Source organism: Misgurnus anguillicaudatus, chromosome 2 (assembly GCF_027580225.2).
Source record: "Misgurnus anguillicaudatus chromosome 2, ASM2758022v2, whole genome shotgun sequence".
Lineage (NCBI taxonomy): Eukaryota > Metazoa > Chordata > Actinopteri > Cypriniformes > Cobitidae > Misgurnus > Misgurnus anguillicaudatus.
The window spans coordinates 49,347,402-49,372,104 of NC_073338.2; the positions used below are offsets into that span (position 1 = coordinate 49,347,402).

The following is a 24,703-nucleotide window of genomic DNA, read 5'->3' on the forward strand; positions in this document are numbered from 1 at the left end:
GATGTTCTAGCATTGATGGACCACAACAAGTAGATGCTTCCTCCTCAAAAATCAATCCCCTTGTAGAAAAAAGATCAGTCCATACTTAAAAGCTACTTATTGGGTTAGAGCTCAGACAGAGAGAGAGAGAGAGAGAGAGAGCTTGCGATGGCGTGTTATGGATTTTTCCCTCTTTCTGCAATATGAGCCATGGAAATTCTTGGAAAGTGAGGGAGAAAAAGGGGTTGAGTAGAGTGATGAGTAAAAAGTCCTCGGCCATCACAAAACATATACTGTGCATCAAACCACGAAGACAGACCATGTCTGGGTCACACTGCAGTCCCAAAAAGAAAAAATATTTGAAGAGCTCGAAGTATGTCTCACATGTTTTCTTGTAAATAAGCATATTTTTTCAGACTCTTGTTATGTTAAGGGTTAATAATTTCATTATTAGTCAGTAATTGAAATGACTTATTTTCACAAATGTCACTTTATCATTTCACTTGTACAGTATTTAGCTAATTAGACTTCTAAACAAATCCCCAGTCACTCTTCGCTATCCTTTCTAAATGAAGGTAGAAAGTTAAAAAAAATCTCAATATATTTGGTAAGCCTATTTTAACCCGGTAAAAACCTTGACATGTGCGCACCGTTTATCCAATACTTTTTCTGTGCACTTTGAAGACGACTTGAAAAATCATTGTAGTGCCTAACGGATTCTACTAACAAACCAGTATTTCTGAATGGCCTAAGGCTGGGTTTAGGCCCAATTCCAATTCTATTCCATTAAAAAATGGAACAGGACCACTACAATGTCATATGACATCATACGTCCTACGAAGTAGATGTAAAGTATAGTCATAAACTTAAAAGATGCCGCTTTCATTTGTATTCATATAAGTTTAGTTAGCCTAAAAAGTGGCACTGGAAGCCCAAAAGCAGCGCACCACACACCCCTCTGTTTGTGATTCAGATGCTGCTACCCAGTCTCCTGAGGTTGCGTATAAATAGCACGATGTGTAAAACTCGTGCAATACATACGCCAAATTCCACTTTGGCGTGCGTGTGGTGCGCAGGTCCTTCCCATTCACTTGGGCGGGGCATCTTTTTTTGTCGTTTTATTTGTTGGTTTCTCTATTTTTTTCTGTTTTTTAAACCATTTTCGCTTGGGTTTAGGGTTAGATTTTAGATTAGCTTAATAAGGTTATTTAATATACAGGTTTCTCCATGTTTTTGTCTATATTTAAGCCATGGTCGCTTGGAGTTGGGGTTAGAGTTGGGGTTTGGGTTAGGATGTCATTTTTATATAACAAAAAGTTGTTCTAGCCCTAAACCCAAGCGAAGATGGTAAAAAAATAGCAAAAAAATTGAGAAACCAATAAATAAAACGACAAAAAAAGATGCACCGTTTAAGTGAATGGGAAGGACTTGCGTATCATATGCACGCCAAAGTGGAATTTGGCGTATGTATTGCACGAGTTTTACACATCGTGCTATTTATACGCAATTTCAGGAGACTGGGCTGGATGCTCTCTCTCGGTCTCACATCCTGGTTTTAAGAAGTCTGTTTGAAATTGGTGTAGTGGACTGGTAATCTGAATCTGATGCAATCAGACCGGGGGAATAGGGACATGATCAGACCGGTGGAAACCAGGACGCAATAGATCAGGGGAACAGGGATGCGATCAGACTGGGGGAACCTGGATGCGATGAGACTGGGTGAACAGGGACACAATCAGATCGGGGGTACAAAGATGCGATCAGATGGGAGGAAAAGGGACGCGATCAGACTGGGGGGAACCAGGACACGATCAGACTGGGGAAAAAGGGACGGGATCAGACCAGGGGGAACTGGACGTGATCAGACTGGGGAGGAACTGGTTCTGATATCGAAGCATTTAAAAATTGTATGGAAAGATTATTTGTTAAAAAATATTATAAATCTGTTTACATATGTGGGGATTTTAATATAGATCTCTTAAATCCCAGTAATCAGAAATTGATTGATGAATTCATTGATTTAATGTTTAGTATGAGTTTTTTTCCATTAATAACTAAGCCAAGTAGAATAACATCTCATAGTGCAACTTTGATAGATAATATATTTACAAATCAAATGGATAGTATAAAAAGTGGTTTATTAATAAATGATATAAGTGACCATTTACCAGTTTTTATGATGTGTACTTCTGATTTTGAGAGTCGAAAAGATGTTAATGGAATTAGTTACAGAAGAGTAAGAACAGTGAAAACAATAAGCAAACTCAGAAATGAATTATTAGAATATAATTGGGAATCATTGTATAGTGAAACTGATACTGATAAAGCATATGAAATATTCCTGACAGTATTTAATTCATTATATGATGAGCATTGCCCTTTAAAAGAGTATAATAAAAATAAGAAATTTAATGGGATTCCATGGATGACAAAGGGTTTACAAAATGCATGTAAAAAAAAGAATATCTTGTACAAAAAATTTATAAAAAATAAAACAGTGGACGCAGAATATAAGTATAAAAGGTATAAAAATAAATTGACTAGCATCATTAGGATAAGTAAAAAAGATTATTATAATAAAAAATTTAACGATAATAAAAATGACATTAAGGGTGTATGGAATGTATTAAATAAAATTATCAGGAGAGGAATAACGAAGGTAGAATATCCAAAAAATTTCATGGACAATGAGAGATCTCTAAATAATATGAATGAAGTGGTTAATGGAATTAATGATTTTTTTGTAAATGTGGGGCCAAGACTGGCAGAAGAAATTAAAATTCAAAAGAAACATGTAGGTGAGGTGAAGGCGGTGGATTTTCTAAATAATAATCCAAACTCAATATACTTGAAACCAACCAATGAAAATGAGATTTTTGAAATTGTTAATCAATGGAAGAATAAAAAATCAACTGATTGGAATGATATTGACATGGCTTTAATTAAGGAAATCATTGTTGCAATTGTTACTCCTTTAGTTTATATTTTTAATCTGTCTTTCACATCAGGTGTATTTCCAAGTAAAATGAAAGTTGCAAAAGTAATTCCATTATATAAATCTGGTGAAAGAAATCAATTCACTAATTATAGGCCGGTGTCCTTACTTTCACAGTTTTCGAAAATTTTGGAAAAATTGTATGCTAAAAGATTAGAAAATTTTGTAGAGAGGTATAATCTGTTAGTTGAGAGTCAGTATGGATTTAGATCAAGTAGATCGACATCTATGGCTTTAATGGAGTTAATTGAAGACATTACAAGATCTATAGACAATAAAAAATATGCAGTGGGAGTTTTTATAGATTTAAAAAAAGCTTTTGATACGGTTGATCATAGTGTATTGGTTAATAAGTTGGAAATGTATGGTATTAGAGGGATTGCTTTGGATTGGTTGAAAAGCTATATAAGTAATAGATTACAGTTTGTACAAATGGGAGTCTACAGATCAGAATTTAGAGAGATCACTTGTGGAGTTCCTCAGGGGTCGATCTTGGGACCAGTATTATTTATATTATATATAAATGATATATGCAGGGTTACAAACCTCCTTAAATTTGTAATGTTTGCTGATGACACCAATATTTTTTGTTCTGGGGAAAATTTGCAACAGCTTTTGGACATGGTCACAGCTGAAGTTAATAAGGTAAAAGAGTGGTTTGATTTAAATAAATTATCATTGAATCTAGAGAAAACCAAATTTATGTTGTTTGGAAATCGTAAGATTGATAAACAAATAAAAATTATGATTAATAATACTGAAATAGAAAGAGTGTATGAAAATAAATTTTTGGGTGTGATTCTTGATCACAAAATCTGCTGGAAACCCCATATTAAATATGTGAGAGCAAAAGTGGCAAGAAGTGTTGGTGTAATGATGAAAGTACGGAATTTAGTGAATGAGAAAGCACTTTATATTTTGTATAGTTCATTTGTTATGCCATACTTAAATTATTGTGTGGAAGTATGGGGTAATACCTACATATCAACCTTGCAATCATTAATTACAATACAAAAAAGAGCTATAAGGATAGTAAATAATGTAGGATACCATGAACATACTAATTTATTATTCTTAAAATTACAAACTCTAAAGTTTAATGATTTAGTAGATTTAAAAACTGCTCAAATTATTTATAAAGCAAAAAATAAACAACTACCTGGGAACATACAAAAATTGTTTACAGATATAGAATGTGGTTATAACTTAAGAAGGACTTTAGATATGAGACAACATTATGCTCGGACTGAGCTTAAAAGAATTTGTATTTCAATCCGTGGAGTGATATTGTGGAATAGTTTGAACAACCAGATAAAAGAAAGTGTTCATATATTTCAATTTAAAAAAAAGGTTTAAAAAATCTATTTTCGCTAAGTATATAAGAGAGGGGTGAGTTGGAAAACTGCTACTGCCTGATTTTGATTTTTTTTCTTTTCTTTATTTTTTGATGTATTTTTTTTGTGTGTGTTTATTTTAAAAGCTGTGTTTTTGATTTTAAATTGTTTGATGTGAGCTTTAGGTACTGTGATGTTTGGGGATAGGTTTTTGATAAGCCTAGGGCTTCTACCTATCCCTTTTCGAATGAGGTGAGCTAATGTAAATTACTTTTTTGTTGTAATTTGCTTTTCTCAATTCGAAATTAAAAAAAAAATAAAAAAAAAAAAAATAAAAGAACTAGGACGCGATCAGACCAGGGGGAAACTGGACGTGATCAGACTAGGGGGAACTGGACGTAATCAGACTGGGGGAGAACTAGGACGCGATCAGACCAGGGATACTGGATGTGATCAAACTGGGGGAACCAGGACACGATCAGACTGGGGGAAACGGGACGGGATCAGACTGGGGGAACAGGGACGCGATCAGACTGGGGGAACAGGGATGCAATCAGACTGGGGGGAACCAGGATGCTATCAGATCGGGGAAAACTGGACGCAATCAGACTGGGGGGAACCAGGACACGATCAGACTGGGGAAACAGGGACGCGATCAGACCAGGGGGAACTGGACGTGATCAGACTGGGGGGGAACTAGGACGCGATCAGACTGGGGGAAACTGGACGTGATCAGACTAGGGGGAACTGGACGTGATCAGACAGGGGGAGAACTAGGACGCGATCAAACCAAGGATACTGGATTTAGTCAGACTGGGGGAACAAGGACACGATCAGACTGGGGGAACCGGGACGCGATCAGACCGGGGGAACAGGGACGCGATAAGACTGGGGGAACAGGGATGCAATCAGACTGGGGGGAACCAGGATGTTATCAGATCGGGGAAAACTGGACGCAATCAGACTGGGGGGAACCAGGACACAATCAGACTGGGGAAACAGGGACGCGATCAGACCAGGTGAAACTGGACGTGATCAGACTGGGGGGGAACTAGGACGCGATCAGACCGGGGGAAACTAGACGTGATCAGACTAGGGGGAACTGGACGTGAACAGACTGGGGGAGAACTAGGACGCGATCAGACCAGGGATACTGGATGTGATCAGACTGGGGGAACCAGGACACAATCAGACTGGGGGAACCGGGACACGATCAGACTGGGGGAACAGGGACGCGATCAGACTGGGGGAACAGGGATGCAATCAGACTGGGGGGAACCAGGATGTTATCAAATTGGGGAAAACCGGACATAATCAGACTGGGGGGAACCAGGACACGATCAGACTGGGGAAACAGGGACGCGATCAGACCGGGGGAAACTGGACGTGAACAGACTAAGGGGAACTGGACGTGATCAGACTGGGGGAGAACTAGGACGCGATCAGACCAGGGATACTGGATGTGATCAGACTGGTGGGAACCAGGACGCGATCAGACTGGGGGAAACTGGACGTGATCAGACTAGGGGGAACCAGGATGTGATCAGACTTGGGGAACAGGGACGCGATCAGACCGGGGGAACAGGGACGCGATCAGACCGGGGGAACAGGGACGCAAACAGGCCGGGGGAACCAGAGAAACAGGAACGCGATCAGCCCGAGGGATACTGGACGTGATCAGACTGGAGGGAACCAGGACGCGATCACATCAGGGGATCAGGGACGCGATCAGACTGGGGGAACTGGACATGATCAGACTGGGGGAAACAGGATGTGATCAGACCGGGGAAAACTAAACACAATAATACTGCAGGGAACCATGCCGTGATCAGACCGGGGGAACAGGGATGCGATCAGATGGGTGGAAACTGGACACAATCAGACTGGGGGGAACCAGGACGCGATCAGACCAGGGGAACAGAGACACGATCAGACCGGGAGAACAGGGACCCAATCAGACCGGGGGAACAAGGACGCAGTCAGAGCGGGGGAACCAGGACGCGACCAGAGTGTGGGAACTAGTACCCCTTCCCCTACCCCTCCAACTAAAAGAGAATTGGGACATTCATAGCCCTTCATGTGAACGTGCTAAATGGAGGGGAAGGGGAAAGTGTAGGGGTAAGGGGGAGAAATGGAATTGGGCTTAATTGAATTTAAAGGTACAGAATGGGTTTTAGCTGCATCTAGTCCTGAGATTGCAAATTGCAACCAGCCTCAATTACAAAACGCAGAGAGAAGCTACATGAACAAACATGTCCTCTGAGACAACACGACTGAAACAAGTGAGTGGGACTGGTAGCAAAGGCAAACAGCACTTTGAAAAGCAGAAGAAAGCAGTGCGTCCCGCATTTCCATGCATTGTAGATGTTAATGGACACACCTACCGCAATAATGTTTTTACATTTCTTCCAATAAGTGGTCAGGACACAATCAACTTAGACATAAAGCAGTGTGAGGACATTTACCACCCGCAAATTATGCGAGTAGGGCTGCTGTAAGTGCAGGCAGCCTAGGGACAACCACCTTTCACACTGTGGCAAGACCGGCCCACCGGGAATTCTCCCCGTGCTCCCGATTATCTAATCCAGGCCTGACTGATAATATAGTTATGTATGTTATAATGCATTTCTGTCAAGAGATCCTTCTAAAAGTCCCATATTGCACCTTTAATAGCATATAATGGCGAGAGCATTTTGTCAATTTCATTATCTCATGTTTGACCGAGGTGGAATTTAGCAGCTTTTGCATCGGAGCTCTTCATTTTTTTTATTTAGAAAATTATTGCATTGCAAAATTAGTTTTATAACAATTCTCATTCACTGTAATGAAAAATATGCATTATAGTATAGTATAGGTAAGTATAGGTAAAGGTAAATTAAAGGTTTGTTTTTAGGTAGAGTCCTATGAAGTGAAATAAAAAAACTTGCGTTTCTGTACAGTACAGTACCTGCAGTGTATGAAATCTGGTACAGGGTTATGAACGCTGAACGTTGCCGCATCCAAATCTCGGCAGATTTCAACATTATCTCCCGCCATCAGACGAACGGCCGCTTTATTTTCATCATCGAACACCTGCCTCTGCAGCGACGCGCACAGCAACAGCATAAAATCATCTACATGATACACAAAGAGCATTGGGTTATCAGTGCAAAGATTGTAGGTTGATTCCCAGGGTGCACACATACTGATAAATCTATACCTTGAATGCACTGTAAGTTACTTTGGAGAAAAGCATCTATCAAATGCATAAATGTAAATTAAGTGTTAACTGTGTTTCTGCAAGGTCTGCTTTAGTAATAACTCACAGACGAGGAACATGGAGTTGGGCTGGGTGTGGAAATCAGGGAGGAAGAGCCATTTAATCACATTAGATTCTGTCATGGAGCCAGGAAACCTCCAGGGATAATCTGGAAGCAAGAGAGTTTTAGTACTAGATCTCTGTCACTAAACCAGATTGATTGAATCCAACAGATAACATGAGAAAAATCCATCAAACACACAGTGCAAAATGTTGTTACGTTGATTGGTGAGCTGAGGTGACAACAAACACATTGTATACTACAAATAGTGTCGAAAATCCTAAAACTAAATTATTTGAAAGATTGCATGTAGCTAGAAGATCTCAAAATACCAGTAAGCCTTGTTTACACCTGGTTTTAAGATCTACCTCAGATGATTCAATCATAAAGTCTCATGTATCTGAATGCTCGTTTTACTGACTGTAGGCGCTTAAACCAGGCGAATTAGGCAAGTAGGCATCATTTACAGTTTTTTACAATCACTTTGCTACTATTTTCAGAACATTGATGTCATTTTTCACAACTATAGACACAAAACTCACAACCAAAGATCAAAATGCACATTTTTCAAAACTCTTAACTCTTTTCTCAATTGCTTGGATACAATACACATAAAACTTGGATCATTTGTTCATTCAACCAAAATCACATGTTCAATATGACACAACTTAACATCAAAGTACTACTGTTTCAAAAGACTATTCACACATCACATTTCAAATAAGTGTCTATTCATTTTCTTACAATGATCTAACTATCAATCAATACAACTGCCCAAAATGATAAGTAACTGTTGCATTATTCGTAATAGTTGTATGGAAACAGACAAAGAATCTTCCATGTTTACTGAAAATCATGAAAGTTTCAAGATAATGAGGTTCATTGTAACCAATAAGCATGGAGCATGAACCAATTATCACTGCACTGTATAGATGCAGGCCCTTGTAATTGCTTGTCCAATTCTGCCAACTTGTTACTGATGATTGAGTGCAGATTGTGAAATGATGTGACCTATGTTGTGATTGTACTGTTGTGAGGACTGGAGACAAGGAGCAAGAGAACCCAAGCGCAGACGACATCGGGGAGTGAACAAAGAACATTTATTAAATAAACAAGAAAACCAAAAAGCCCACGAGGGGGCAACACGACATAGAAACATGAAATAACAGTACTGACTAGACAAGAACCATTCTGATGAAACTTAAACTGAATAAACATGATAGACTACGAAACATGACAAGATACAACTCAATGATCCAGCACTCGACAAAGAGACAAGAGGAGTTTAAATAGGAGAAACTAAACAAGATAACAAGGGCAACACAGGTGAGAGGGATGAACTGATAATGAATAATTAACAGGGAGAACAAGGAGGCGGGGACAAGACAAGACACCAGAGGCGCATGCCAAACATAACAAGGCATGAACCTCCACATTAAACAAGAGACTGTCAGGACTCTGCCATCACAATAAAACATAAATATAAAACCACACTCTCGTGGCAGAATCCTGACAACTGTAGTGTTTTCATCAATACATTACAAACTTTGTTCAATGATTCCAATGTGTCTGTCGTATTCTCTCTACTACTGCAGTACTTTTACAGATATGTATTTGCTCTACATGTACCATAATGAAATCTGTATCACCAATTTTGTTCTACAATATTTAATGATTGTACAAACAATGACTTAGTGAAACTATCAGTTGATTGTGTGTGGGTGATCTATAGTTATGTTTCCATGGTATTTCACAGTAAATTTGTGTTTTGAAACAATGATTGTGCAAGTGCAAGATGTCTTTAAAGATGTGAATGCACAATGCAATGTTTTGAACACTAGACAGCCTGTGTTACAAGTGATTACCGTTTTGAGTTTTGTATCTAGAGTTGTGAAAAATGACATCAAGGTTCTGAAAATAGTAGCAAAGTGACTGTAAAAAACTGTAACATTATCTATAACATACTGGGATGCATCACATTTATGCAACAAATGCAATGTAGACACATGATTTCCTGACCATTTCCAAATGTGGTCTCTGTGGGAAAGTATCAAAAAATGTTAAAAGAATTCACACCTATGAAACTTATGCTGCGTACACACCAAACGCGAAGCATCGTGTATCTCTCTCTAGATTACTCGCGGGATTTAACTTCATGTTATGCAACTTTTTTCGCTTGAGTTGAATATTTTCAACTTGTCCAGAAGATGCATTTAAAGCGAATAGTGTGTGTAATTGCGGCAATCGTGGCTTTGTATTGACTTTGTATGTAATCTACATGTGCAAATCGTTGAATTGGCATTTTGTGTGTATGGAGCTTAAGTGTATAGTTGCTATTAGATCATCGCAGACAGATGTTAATACCAGGTGTTAATAGGTCTGCACAAAATTTTAAACACAATTATAAAAATAAGATATTTAAAGAGCTTTAAACAATGCATGTAACCCCAGGTTATCTTTGTTTTTTAACTGCGCTTTTAACACTGGGTAGAGGAACATTTCACACTTGGAATTTAAAAGAGCTTTGGCTTTCAATAACTCCTTATCTCGTGCTTGTACATTCTTTTTTACTGTATTTTAAGTGTTTTCTGTCACGTTTGACTGTATTTTTTTTACTTTTTTTTATTTTGTGGCCGTACACAAAACTTGTGATATGAGGTCCGCATTCTTTCGTTTCCCTGTGTCTCAATTCGCCTACCATATATATATATATATATTTTGCCCCTATTTGAGCCAAACTCAAAGATCTAAGACTTTTTCGATGTACACAAAAGGCCTATTTCTCTCAAATATTGTTCACAAATCTATCTTAAATCTGTTTTAGTGAGCACTTATCCTTTGCCGAGATAATCCATCATCCTCACAGGTGTGTCAAGTCAAGATGCTGATTTGACAGCATGATTATTGCACAGGTGTGCCTTAGGCTGGCCACAATAAAAGGCCACTCTAAAATATGCCCTTTTATCACACAGCACAATGCCACAAATGTCGCAAGTTTTGAGGGAGCGTGCAATTGGCATGCTGACTGCAGAAATGTCCACCAGAGCTGTTGCCCGTGAATTGAATGTTCATTTCTCTACCATAAGCCGTTTCAGAGAATTTGGCCACAGACCACATGTAACCACACCAGCCCAGGACCTACAGATCCAGGATCTTCACCTCCAAGATCATCTGAGAGCAGTCACCCTGATAGCTGCTACAACAATCGGTTTGCATAACCAAAAAATTTCTACACAAACTGTCAGAAACCTTCTTGGGGAAGCTCATCTGTATGCTCGTCATCCTCATCTGGGTTTCGACCTGACTACGCTTCATTGTCATAACTGACTTGAATGGGCAAATGCTTATATTTGATGGCATCTGGCACTTTGGAAAATGTTCTCATTATGCATGAATCCCAATTTTTACTGTACTGGGCAGATGGCAGGTTTGCTGATGTCAACGTTTTAGATCGAGTGACCCATGGTGGCAGTGTGGTTATGGTATGGGCAGGCGTATGTTATGGACAACAATACTGTGACGAGTTCCTGAGGCCCATTGTTGTGCCATTCATCCATGACCACCACCTAATGTTACAGGATGATAATGCATGATCTCATGTTGCAAGGATCTGTACACAATTCATGGAAGCTGAAAACATCCCAGTTCTTGAGTGGCAAGCATATTCCCCGAACATGTTACCCATTGAGCATGTTTAAGATGTTCTCGATCGGCGTATACGACACCATGTATACAACAGCACTGTAAGGTGGATGGATTATCTCGGCAAAGGAGAATTGGTCAATAACACTGTTCATAAGTACAGTGTGAAAAGCCCTTTTGAAGAATTAGCACCCAGAATGCTTTAGTGGTCTTGAATTAGCAAACTGCACATTTAAGATAAACTGGACATCTTACTTTTGCTTTCTGCTTCTTAAAATCATACAGACACGCACCTTTACAAGCAGCAGGTGGGATCCCAATACACACAAAATACTGGAATGTGATCATGCAGGCTAGAAAGCAGCAGTATTTGGGCCAGATCTCAGCGATGGCTTTTCGTCTGCGCCTGAACATGACTACGGCCAGAGCGAAGCCATGCAGCATGGAGTAAAAGTCCATCCGCTGTCCCATCACATTTATTGCCAACAGGAAACACACCTGACAAAACAAATGAATCATGACAAGACGAGACACCCGTTCAAGTGTAGCGTATTAAAATATTACTGGATGAAAATACACAAATGCATTGGTGCACATGAAAAGTGTTATTCTGTTTTCATGTTCACATGAAGGAGAAAAGGTACAAAATAAAGCAAACTTATTTTGAGATTAGAAATTCATGAATCTTTTATTAACAAATGTAAAATGTGGAATAAACCGAAAATGTACCTCTAGACCAAACTTGTAGAAGAAATAGTTTATGAAATATTTGGCACAATCAATTATCCCATTGTCGAGGTGTTGCCGGGTGATGTCATGAAAGATGGTGCAAGAAGGTGGAGGGGAAAGTTTGTTTCTCAGACGGAAAAACTCCTGGTGTCTATAAATGGTGACCTCAAAGGCCAAGATGGCTAACATCAACAAGTTATTCTGGTGAAGAAAGAGACGAAAAAGATTTTGAGTCAAAAAAATAGATTACATTCACTTTCCACAAACAAAGACACACAAATGCAATCAAACGATTTTTTCAAATCACTTTTCAAAGTAATTTTATTATATGCTTAAGGGATCAGAAAATGATGTTCATCATGAGAGGAATTGTTTTGTCTAGATTGCCAATTTTGCATTCCTGTTTTGTGTCATCATTTTTATTATTAGTTAAAAAATATAAAAGACCCTTAAGAAAAGTACCCTAGCACGGGTTAAAGATTTTAATTAAATAAAATATATTAAAGTTGTGTAAAATGGCAGATCTTTTAAATTAACTTTGGTCTTTTAAATTAACTTTTTAAATTCAACATCTATATACGTGTGTGTGTGTGTGTGTGTGTGTGTGTGTGTGTGTGTATATATATATATATATATACATATACACTTTAAAAATGATATATAAATACAAATGTTTTATTGTGCTACTTAGCTATGAAAAATTGCAGTTTGTTGATTACTTGGAATGTATAATGCAAAAACAAGTTATCTCCGGTTGGAACCAAACTGAGCTTTTAGTTTATTCCTTTATTAAGCATGCATCCAACAGAAAGTTCACAAAGTATGTTTTTGCCATATGGGTGATTCTCACGAAACCATTAAACATTAACATTAAAAAGCATCAGAATTAACACAATACTGTGTTCTACCTTGCACAATGTGTGATTTCAACATAAGAATTTATAATTGGAAATTTTATCTCATTTTCTGCTGAAATTCTCATTACCGCAATGTGTCTGGCTGTGTTTGAAAATGCGTTATGTTGTAATTTAATTAAATTAACACAAAAAATTAAGAAAAAAAATAAATGGATGTTTTGCTAGACTACTTTAGATGACAGAAAAAATATTTACTGAATATTCATGTATAATAATAATGAAGAAAAATTTGGAAAATGATGTGTCCATGCCTGATGTTCTCATCCTCCGCAACACTTTTTGAGAACAGTTTAAGCACACATACAGAATTCTAATAAAGTTTGATTTTGAGTGACCAAGCACATGGACCAGTTACTTCAAGATGGCTACCAGGTAACATTTTTTTACAGTTAATTTGAAATATTGTTTTGTCAGAATGCTTACACGACATTTGATTATCATTACCGCAACAGATGCTTATTAAATGTTAATTTAATTAATAGAAGCATAATACTTTGATTTTAAATGCATGTGCAGAATCTCCAAATTATGTTCTTTCAGGTTTGTCATTTCATTTTGAAAATATGTCAGTGTTGATGTTTTCTGACTGTTGTGGTAATGAGATTTTTTAGGAAAAAAGTGTTAAATGATAAGTAAAAGTTTTTAAATTAATGTTCCCATTTACTCCATACTTTGTTTTTCAATGTCTGGTGGGAAAAAAAGTAAATTTAAGTAATTTTTACATTTTCATGCATGACATTTTTAAAACCAAGTTTTCGTGAGAATCACCCATATACAAAAGGTTATCAATGTAACCCTATGATGAGACATTTTGTTTGGCTTCTGTACTGTAGGTCTCCTCACCCTCAGGTTTGGCAGAATAGGTTTCTCAAACTTCTCACGGCCAACCCAGTTTGCAGGATCCACTGGTTTGCTGTACAGCAGGGACGTATTCATCCTCACCTTTTCTTCTAATGTGTAGTTGTGGGGCTGCAATGACATTTTTTATTCCCAATGACATTTAATTCAGTACACGATAATCACAGAAGATCCATATCACCCAAACAGAAGAAATAAGACTTACCATGATACAAATGCTTGAGTAGTTGTTTGGTTGGATGGATTCTAGTTGGTAAAACATTTTGCAGATGATAATAACACATGTCCACATCGTGCACGCGCTCGAAGCGAGAATCCGAAATTGCTTATAAGGCAGAGCAAACGCCCATGAGATCAGAAATACATAATTCAGCAGCGAAACCTGCAACACATAAAAGAGAAAAACAAGTTTAATTTCCTTAAGGACCTGAATGGGGCCAGTGCACAATAATCATTTCTGTAAATATTGCGCAACTTTTTTTAAATGAAGTATGTCATTCCATCAAATACCTTTTTTTAAAATAAAATACCTGAAATGTTTCTCAGGTATAATAATGACCTGGAAGTTGACTGGTTTTACCTCTGTGACAGAAAGGACAATGATGTAGCCGGCTACGAGCTTGATGATATGCATTTCCAACAGCCACCAGATGAAGACCTTCAGCTTATGAAAGTATTCTAGGAACTTGAGGAATAGCACTGTGAGCCGGTCCACCACCAGATGCCATTTGTTCTTTAGGTCTGAAACAAAAAGCCAGTAAATAATGAAGACCTGGTTGCTTCAGACACGCTATACAGTGTCAGGTACGTTTAACAAAACCTGTCCAGTACTAGCCAATTACTTGAGAAAGTAAGATAAATTATTTAAAAGGGTGGTAATTCGGCTGTTTTTGAAGGTTTGATTGTGTTTATGGGGTGCATTTATACTGCGTTCACACCAAACGCAAATAGAGCGTCTGGCGCAAATGATTTCAATGTTCAGTCAATGTAAAGACGCGTTTGTGCGCGTCTGGAGGTCTCGCGGCGCGACCTGGATGCAAATTGACGCGTGAATGACTAAAATTTTCGTCACTACTAGAGCAAGCTCCTCATTGGTTAACGCGGAACGTTTTTCCGCAAAAGTTCAAATTTTTCAACTTGCGCGTTTGCCGCGGCAATGCTCAATTCGCGCCATTCACACAGATTAGACGCGTGAATGAGGTGGAATCGCATCTACCGCACCGCACTAAACGCCTTATTTGCGCCAGACACACGTCAACGCGTCTGTACATTGACTTAACATTAAAAAACACTTGTGCTTGACGCCTCTACCGCGGCTGGTCTGAACGCAGCATTAGGGTTAGGTATACTTACAAATTTTCCAGTTCCGATTCCATTATAATGAAGAAATATGAAAAATAATGCACAATACTTAAACCATTCCATTTGTGTTTATTAATCTCTGTCAAAATAAATGTAGAGTGAATTGATATTTTCAGTAACTATATAATTTATTCTTGTTGAAGTTGTCCTAGTCAGGTTTCCTGCATGGTGAAGTGGACATGTTAGGAGCAGTAGTTCTCAAACATTTGATTTGAGATTTATGCCGTGCTGGAGCAAGTGTTTGGCCATATTACTTGTACAGCCACCTTTGCAGGATATAATTTTTGTCATAAATGTTACACTTACTTAACCCTCATTCACACAGCACTTAACCCCAGGAAATCCCTGTAAAATTGGCAGACAAGCTTCTGTGTGAACGCCAACACATCCTGTAAATCTTCTAAGATCGTTCCCGGAAAGAGGACCTAGTAACTTGCCGTTAGATCCCCGGAAAACCCTCACGGCGCATTCACACGGGGCGTCAGCGTTAACGCTTAACGGAAGGCTTGTCTGAAGCGTGGCCAACAGCCAATCACAGTGGCCGCTACACATGCTCCGTTCTTTCATAAACGTAATTGGCTGGCTCTGTCTAGGAAATTTGCATAAGGCGATCTGATTGGCTGACGCACGCGTTGCCGCTTGAAAAGTTGAGAAATGTTCAACTTCTGCCGCGAGCAACGGCCCTGGCGCGGCACCAAAGGATCCACAATTCAGTTCGGCAACGCATGAAGTCTCCCATTAAATGTGAATGGGAAGCGTTAACGCTGACGCCCCGTGTGAATGTGCCGTCAGTGTGAACAATACTGTAATGGGCGTGTCGTAGTGAGGACGCATGTGTCATCGCAACAATGAAGTTTTGGTTCAGCTCTTTAAAATGAGAGATTTACATGCAGATCAACATTCACAACTAAAAAATGTCAGCAAACTGGACGGAAGCAGTTATCAGGTAATGATAAATGAGACGCAGAAACAATTCTGTAAGGGGCGCGCCGTAGTGAGGACAAGCGTGTCATCGCAACAAGTCTTTGGCATCATAAAGTTTGAAAACCCCTGGCATAGGGTACTATTCTTTTCTATGGGAGAACAAAATAAAATTAAAGCAACACCAAAGATTTTTTTGTACCTTAAAATAACATTTCCAAAAAAGTTCAGTCGTTCATTCACTCGAAACAGGGTGAACAGCACTTTCACATTTGCTTTGCAGCACTCTATCGGCCAAAACCGCACTAAAAAAGTTTCCAACCGTCGGGTCGCAGTTAAAACTACAAAAACTTGCTTTATGACAGACCTACAACCAAATCAGAGCCAGCTTTGCTGCAGTAGGCTAAATTATTTACGACAGTGGTAATGGACAATTCCGCTTCCAACCTGTAGGGGGAGCAAAGAGCAAAAACTCTTAAATGTTGCCTTAAAGCTGCAAGCAGCAATGGAACGGCCCTCGCACGCATGGGCACCACTACCCGATGCCCTTTCGGAAAGAAGTGCACAGTGGGGATATGAATTTAATTGAGTATATATAGGTGCATATTCAAAGAAATTTTGATATGCCAGACCTCATCTTGACAGCTGGTGGCGCTATATTTGTAAGTGAATATTGCCTTTTATGATGTCTTCGGGCCAGGACCCTTGTCAATTGCATGAAGTCTGAGACACGTCGGACATTGTATGCCTGAGCTACAGCAGCTGTTATGGTAAAGCATCAAACTGCCAGGCCTCCACGGACACGGCCTTTAACGAAAATTCTAGATCTGGCCTGCTCCTCGTGCTCGGGCCCTAATGATACAGAATAAAACCCAACAGAAGAAAGTCTTGAGTAGACTTCAGTACCTGAGCTCTGTTCTGAGGGGGCTTCTGGATCTGTGGCAGCACTGGACTGCTGAAGGTCCTCCTGGCTGGACTGATGAGCAGAATGAATAGAGGATGAATCTTTCTTTTTCTCCTCCTCTATGCAGTCCACGACCAGCATCTCGTTCACAGATTCTTTGTCCTGTGCTTCCTTCAGCAGAGGTTCTGGAGATGTGCTCACCATCGTGAGATCAGCCAAACTGCCATCTGGATGAGCCAGTCTGTGAATCAAAAATATTTCCTTAGGAAACCCGAGACACATCAGTCTTTTCCTATATCAGTAACTACTACATGGGATTGTCTATGTATCATGATTCTTCAATTAGAGACACCTTTGACAACTTGAATAAAACAAGTATCATGTCCTGGAGTGAATAATGATGGTCTGGGACAATCTTTAAGTCCATTTTTGTATAATGTGTGAATTTTTTTACCACAAAATGTTTTAATCAGTTTTTTTTTAAACATGAATCTGACAACTTTAACTCTTTCCCCGCCATTGACGAGATATCTCGTCAATCAAGAGAAAACGCTTCCACGCCAATGACGAGTATTTCCGTCTTTCCGCAATACCGCTATTATCCACTAGGTTCCGCAACTTTTTAAAACCGGAAGTATTGCCCTATGGCAAGCTGCTCCATGTCCGTGTTTGTTTTAAAGATCGCTCTGAATGGGATCTCTATGAACAGTCTGTCACAAAAATGGAATTATCTTTGCTTTTTGCTCAAAATGTGGTGTTTTTGCAGAAACCTACCCATATTCAAAAGCTGATTACAAAAGAACTGCTGAAGGTAGGATGAAACGTTTTTTTTGTTTTAAAGCAGAAGGTCTGTTCTTTCATTTGGTATATTGTATGTTTATATATTTGAAGAAGAAAATTTTCTGGAAGGCATTAAACTTTTGTGAAAATCATGAAAAACGCTGGCGCCTGCTGACAACTTTTTTTTTTAAACGCTGGCGGTGAAAGAGTTAATGGGTAACACTTTACAATAAGGTTCATTAGTTAACATTAGTTAATGTATCAACTAACATAAACAAACCATGATCAATACATTTGTTACAGTATTAATTCATCTTAAAGTTAATTAATAGAAATAAAGCTTTTAATTGTTTGTTCAGTTTCACAGTGCATTAACTAATGTTAACAAGATTTTAATAAAGTATTAGTAATTTTTGAAATTAACATTAACAAAGATTAATAAATGCTGTATATGTGCAGTTCATTATTAGTTCATGTTAACTAATGCAGTTAACTAATGAACCTATACCGTAAAGTGTTACCTGTTTATGATTACGTAACAAACAAAAATGGGATAAAACAAAGCAAAGTTTTAAGATATAATGCAATATATTTACCCTGAAAAGATATTTTTTAACAGAAATGAAAAACTTTTCCGTAAAAAGTGAAAAGTTGGTTCAACTTATAATGTTACATTATTTTTACTTTATGTTACTTTATTTATACTTTATTTACCAATTGAAGTATTTTTTTATGTTGATCCAATGTCTCTTTTACAGTTAAAAAATAAAGGTGCTTTCTTCACACCAATGCCATTTTTGGTTTCTCCAAGAACCATTGGTATTTTATTGCATCATGAAGCACCTTTAAGATTGTATAAACTTATAATATTAATATGTTAAAAATTGGCTGATGCCAATGACATTTTTAATAAGAAAATATATTATTTAACCCTTAATATTATTTAACATTTCTGCTAAAAATGATAAAGCCAAAAACTAAAAGCATTCTGACAAATGAATCATTCACTTCTAATTAAAAATCTGAAAATGTAAATTAATGGTTGCAATGAAATGTTTATAATCTATAATATTTTGTAATACCTTTTTCTCTAATTGAAGAATCATGCATACCTTGTTTGTTTTAAATTAGATGACATGCAGATTAAGTGACCTCAGATTGGGTTACAAATTGATTCAGATTATTAGTTGTTAGTGTATGACATCAACCTTGAATCAGGATGTTTATTTATTGGTTTCCACAAGCAGGGTTTGGATGGATATCATGGAGGCTGTGTGCATTAGATCCATAAGGAACAAGCCGGTGTGCATTACAATGTCAGGGGCCTTCTTCAAAAAAGCAATGCATGTGTCTTTGCCAAAAATGAATTACATGAAAGAAAAGCTTAAACCAAAAAAAAAACAACCTTCATCCAGAAACGTAGTGTGATATAAACACTACGTTGTCATAAGAGCACATGGCCTCTTCCAGATGCCTCTTGCTGTTATTAAGGGTTTTGAACGCTTGCATGATGTGGCTTCATTTCATAGCGAGTTTTACCTCGTTTATACCTCACTTACTTGTTCTGAGGAGAAGATATTTTTTGCTTGATGCTGTTGAAGTAATTTACACAATGGAAATAAATGAAATCAAGTTTTATATGTATAAGTCACAACTCAACAACTCCATAAGATGATGAAACAGGGAATGGGAGATATTTAGGGAATTGGAGCTGGAATGCTACAGATATGATTGATGCTCTGAGGAGAAGGGATGACGTCATGCTTAGGATTGAGAATGTCATGTTATTGTTAGGATACAAGACTTGAGATATGGATGTATAATGGGACTTTCTAAATGCAGTTGACCAGGCAAAGACAACATGAAATCAACATCTACCCCATCAACTAAACTTTTGGTCTTATTGTGTACGATTATCCTCCAAAAAATAAAAGTTTAGTCTCTGCTATATCTTTTAAAATGTAAGCCGGCAGCTCCGGCACGGATCTGCCCCGGAATCTCATTGCTATCTGGCTGCTCCAACTCATTACTGTAATTGTACAGTTTTAAAACAATAATGAAATTAACATCAATGTAGTTAAGGGTGTGATAAATGGTGATGCTTTTGATGCTTCACCATCTCGAAGCATCAAAAGCACTTTATTAAAACTAGTTTGGCCTGAATTCTGTCACAAAATTTCCATCTGTATCATGCAATTCTGATTCATGACTTCTATTCTGGTATGTTACGCCCACTTTTCGCCATCCAATAAGTTTGTGACAAACAAAATAATTTTTATTCATCACAATATGGAAGTTAAATGGGGTTGCAAATGTTGTTTCATGTTGACATTAAGTGAAGTTAGGTCATGTTTAAAAGCAAAGGTTAAAATTCTCTAAACAGGGAAACTAGTGAATTAAATGATGCACGGATTTGTCTGGTGTAATATGACAACATGAAGTGAGAAAACGGGAAATTGTTTTTGGTGAACAAACAGAGGGGTGGATTGAAATCAGGGAGAAGGTGAAAGGTGAACATTGGATGTGATTTCCAAGGATGCCAGAGAAAGAAAACAGCCACCCACCTATCCACGATCAAATAGATACGACCACTGACTTTAGCATAGCTGTTGCATGAGGGATGGCAGGGGAAAGATGCAAGCAGATGATTGGTTAAAACAAAATCTATTGAAATCGAATAAAGACGATGGCAAGAGATGTCTACTGTACTTTTCTGTGTAAAACACAGAAGCTATCTGCACGTTTCCACTATAAAGCGAGGAGGTTAAAACAAAGTTACGTTAAAGGAACAGTCCACACATAATAATAATAATATGGGTATCATATTTTACTCATATCATGTTTAGAAGATAAAAACCGACTGTTTTTTATATAGTTGCAAATTTCTTTTTCTCCAGTGGGTACTCAGTACAACATCACCCAAAGCTTAGGTTGCTTAGCAACGGCAGACGCTACGGGAGCGCCTAAGTGCTTTGGAAAGATGAAGGGAAGTAAATCTGCAAAATTTATAAGAGCTACCGGAAAAAACTTTGATTCATGGGTTCGAATTTAGGGAACACACATATTGATAAAAACATATACTGTATACCTTGTGATACACTGTATGTCGCTTTGGATAAAAGCGTCTGCCAAATGCATAACCATAAATGTAAATAAATTCTAGATCTAATACCCCAATCTATTTATGTGGTAAGTGAAAGAAACTAAATGATATGATGATATGAAACTAAATGATATGAGGGTAAGTACATGATGACATAAATGACATTTGAAAGGTGAACTGTTCCTTTAAATTTAACAAACAGATGTGTCACTGAAATATCTGTGTATAAAAAACTGCAATCTACTTGTATGTCCGCTGATATCTTAAAAACATAATAAAATTCATAAAAAAAGGATTAATATACATTATACATCATAAAACATCTTAGTGTCACATCTTTTCCCCATATCGTTAGATATAAATTAGCATCAGTTTATTTTAGCGCTGTCAAAAGATTAATCACATGCAAAATAAACGTTTTTTGAATAATTTATGTGTGTGCACTGTGTGTAAAAAATATATATATATAAGAAACATTAACGTGTGTGTGTGTGTGTGTGTGTATGTATATATATATGTGTGTAAACTCTCCATATATATATATATATATATATATATATATATATATATATATATATATATATATATATATATATATATATATATATATAAAATACCTAAATAACCTTTTTCTTAAATTCATAAATTCAATGTGTATTTACAGTATATATAAATAATATATACACACAGTACACACACATACATATATTATGCAAACACAAACTTTTATTTTGTATGTGATTAATCCTTTGACAGCACTAGTTTATTTTCATGAAATTAAGTCCACTTTAAGGCCTAGTCCACACGAACACGGGTTTTTTTATAACCATGACATTTTTACACGGTTCGGCCGTTCATCCACATGAAAACGCAGTATCAGGACACTGAAACCGAACATTTTTGAAAACCCCTGCCAGGGTAAAGATTTTAAGAAACGCCAGTTGCAGTGTTGTCGTGTAGAGAGTAAAGCCGAGGTTTTTGCTTTACGACATCACTTTTGTTAGGCTTCTGATTGGCCAAGGTGGCTTTACCATTTGGGTTATATCGCCGCCTGCTGGTGTGACATGCTCTTGACAGCGCTTGATAGCGTGTTTTTGCTTTTTCATGAGGACAGAGATTTCTTTTAAACCGACTATCGTCCTTAAACGAGATGCCCAGCCGATGCCTGACCGGTGACCACCGGCGGAACCAGTTTAATTGGCTTACCAGTTCACATAACCCTATAGTATTTGTATATATAAATATATGTCTCTCTCTCAGGGGGTTTTCTCCTCCTAGGAGTTTTTTCATCCCCTGGAGAGTCCACCACCATTGGCTTAACTTAATACTTTACTGTATACGTTACATTATTACTACGCTCGCTTTTCTATGCTTTTCCTGCATCTATTAATGCAAAGCTGGTTTGAAACAATTAACAATTGTGAAAAGCGCTATATAAATAAAATTGAATTGAATTGAACCATGTGTAGACACGACTTTTTTGGAGGAAAAACTCTGGTTATAAAAATACCTGTGTCCCTGTGGACTAGGCCCAAGACCAATATTTGGCTGACAACAAAGTACACTTTTCAAAACCAAGCACAAGAACATACAGTAATGGGCTGACCCACCTGTAAACGGTGCTGTCCTCTTTGCTGACCACTGCTTGGAGATCAGTCAGCTCCAGGAAATGATCGTGAAAATAATGTAGATGCAGAATGCACACCAGCAGAAAGGACGTGGGGATGAAGATACGAGTGAACAAATCAGACAGGCCGTACTTCACCAGCCCGATATCTTTCAGTCTGCATGATGGAGAGATAGAAAGACCTCTCAGGGGTTGTATGTATACTTGATGCAAATCTAACCATCTACCATCTAAAGTCTTTAAAACTCACATTTTTGGTGTCAGGCCCGTCATGCTAGCCCAGGTATCAATGGCGTTCTCGAACTGACAGGTGTAGATTAAAATCAGCACTAGCATCGTGTAGACCACAACAGACATCCAGAAATACTTCAGGATTCTGCGCCACCATTCATAATGGACCTGAAAGATAACCCCAACGTCAAAGACGTTAATAATAAACAGGTAATACTTCTATAATTAGTTTTTTTAGATAAAATAAATATTTATTGCCATGCCCCTCACTGAAGAGCAGCACCTGGTACAGAGCCACGCAGAACAGAAACATCATCATATAGACGATCTTGTACATGACCATGTCTCCCTCGAAGCTGACGAAGAAGAACATTCCTCCACAGATGTAGATCCAGTATTTTACCAACAGAGCCATCACCAGCTTCCCTATAACCTGCATCAGGTCACTCTCATCTCCTTCCTCTTCCTCCTTTTCTTCATCTATAAGCCAGATTATAAAATACCAGTTAAAGAAAATGTAACTTTAAGCGACTTTTGAGACTGACTACCAATGGGTGTAAAGCAGAAGAGCTCACGTCATTCATCTCTTGATATTAGCTGCGTTTCCATTACATATTTGTGTCAAAATTTCCTAAATGTCAACAAAGGACAATTGCAGGATGACAGCGTTTCCATTAACCGATGATATGCGACTGAAACTTAGTTTTTCTTCTCGCACTAAGTCAACCCAAACATCATGTGGACCGATGTTAGTAGGTTTACTAATATCACATCCACAGCACTAGGCATTATTTTTAACCAAATGAGACGTAAGAGTATTATCCAAGCCCTAATGCCAAGGAAAGCCCCTTATACTTAGGAGCAGCAACGTATAGGTGTTTTTTGGAGGTAACAGTAGATTATTTTAAATCAAAAAATGTGAGAGTGTTATCCAGACATTATTGGCAAGTAAGTCTCTTATACTTGAAAGCAGACCGAGGGGCAACCTTAAACTGCAATTCATCAACTGGCCGCTAGAGGAGTCAATTCTCTTATGGTGTGTTCACACCATAATTGCGCGTAATTGGATGTTTGAACATTTTAAGTTTACTCGCTTCATTTGCGTGTGAAAGCCGCGCGTGAAATTCTAGTAATTTGAGACATTTACGCTGAAATTTGCGTCATGGGAGGGCTTCTGCGACTCCGCTCCGCTCGCTTAGGGTGTTTTCACATATGTTGGTGCGCACCGTGGTGCAGCCTCGGAGCGCACCAAAATACATTGTATCATTTTTCAGTTAGTGCGGTCCGTGTTCACATATTATTATTTTTACTGTACTCGAAATGCCGCACCGTACACCACGTGACAACGGTCACCGCTGTCATTGGTCTCTGACAGCTCTTACCGTCTCATGACCACCCCCAAGTTTCCACAACAACCAGCCTGACAGGGAGAACGCAGCTATCAAGATGTGGAGATAAACGATGCACGTCTTTGCGAAGTTTCTTTGTTTAACGCGAAATTGCGTAGCTGTTCTATTAAAGCCTTTCTCACGGAGCCGTTTGCTAAAAAGCCCGTAATGTCACTATTTGTGTGTGGAGGACAGCTATGCATTTATAAAATCATCAGCTTAAACGTAAAGGAGACAGCGAATCTCTGCAACGGACCAGGTTTGGCTTGTTTGTTGTTAACCCACAATATAACACCCGGATCACATCACAACGTAAGCCCAGTGGCTTAAACATGTGAAGAACTTCCTGTATTTGGTTCGGCCCGAGGTCCAGCAGTGTTCACACCACAGGTGGGTCGCCCCAGAGTTCGGCGACAGCCACTCCGAGACCACCTGTTTAGAGCAGTCTTGGAGCGGCCGTTTAGTGCGGCTGTTGTGTTCACACTGACCCAAACGAACCGTACTCGGAGCGACACGTCATTTGGGCCGACCTAAACAGTGTATATTTGAAAACACCCTTAGTTAGTCCGTGCCATTCGCACCACCTCTACCAAACGTACCGTGCCGCAGGATGCCTAATCGCGTCTTTGCATTG

General features: G+C 38.4%; 1 protein-coding gene across 1 annotated transcript in view; it reads right to left on the reverse strand.

Moving 5' to 3' along the window:
• LOC129443167 (piezo-type mechanosensitive ion channel component 2) overlaps positions 1 to 24,703 on the reverse strand; it is a 146,674-nt gene that overhangs the window by 53,706 nt on the left and 68,265 nt on the right. The window contains exons 15-27 of the mRNA XM_073857068.1: positions 22,965 to 23,161; positions 22,701 to 22,849; positions 22,434 to 22,607; positions 20,285 to 20,326; positions 19,280 to 19,312; positions 16,943 to 17,181; positions 14,334 to 14,494; positions 13,959 to 14,135; positions 13,739 to 13,864; positions 11,979 to 12,179; positions 11,543 to 11,747; positions 7,614 to 7,715; positions 7,256 to 7,421 (exon numbers count right to left, since the gene is read on the reverse strand). Coding sequence (XP_073713169.1) covers positions 7,256 to 7,421; positions 7,614 to 7,715; positions 11,543 to 11,747; positions 11,979 to 12,179; positions 13,739 to 13,864; positions 13,959 to 14,135; positions 14,334 to 14,494; positions 16,943 to 17,181; positions 19,280 to 19,312; positions 20,285 to 20,326; positions 22,434 to 22,607; positions 22,701 to 22,849; positions 22,965 to 23,161 — 1,972 coding nt within the window. The remainder of the gene's footprint in view (positions 1 to 7,255; positions 7,422 to 7,613; positions 7,716 to 11,542; positions 11,748 to 11,978; positions 12,180 to 13,738; positions 13,865 to 13,958; positions 14,136 to 14,333; positions 14,495 to 16,942; positions 17,182 to 19,279; positions 19,313 to 20,284; positions 20,327 to 22,433; positions 22,608 to 22,700; positions 22,850 to 22,964; positions 23,162 to 24,703) is intronic.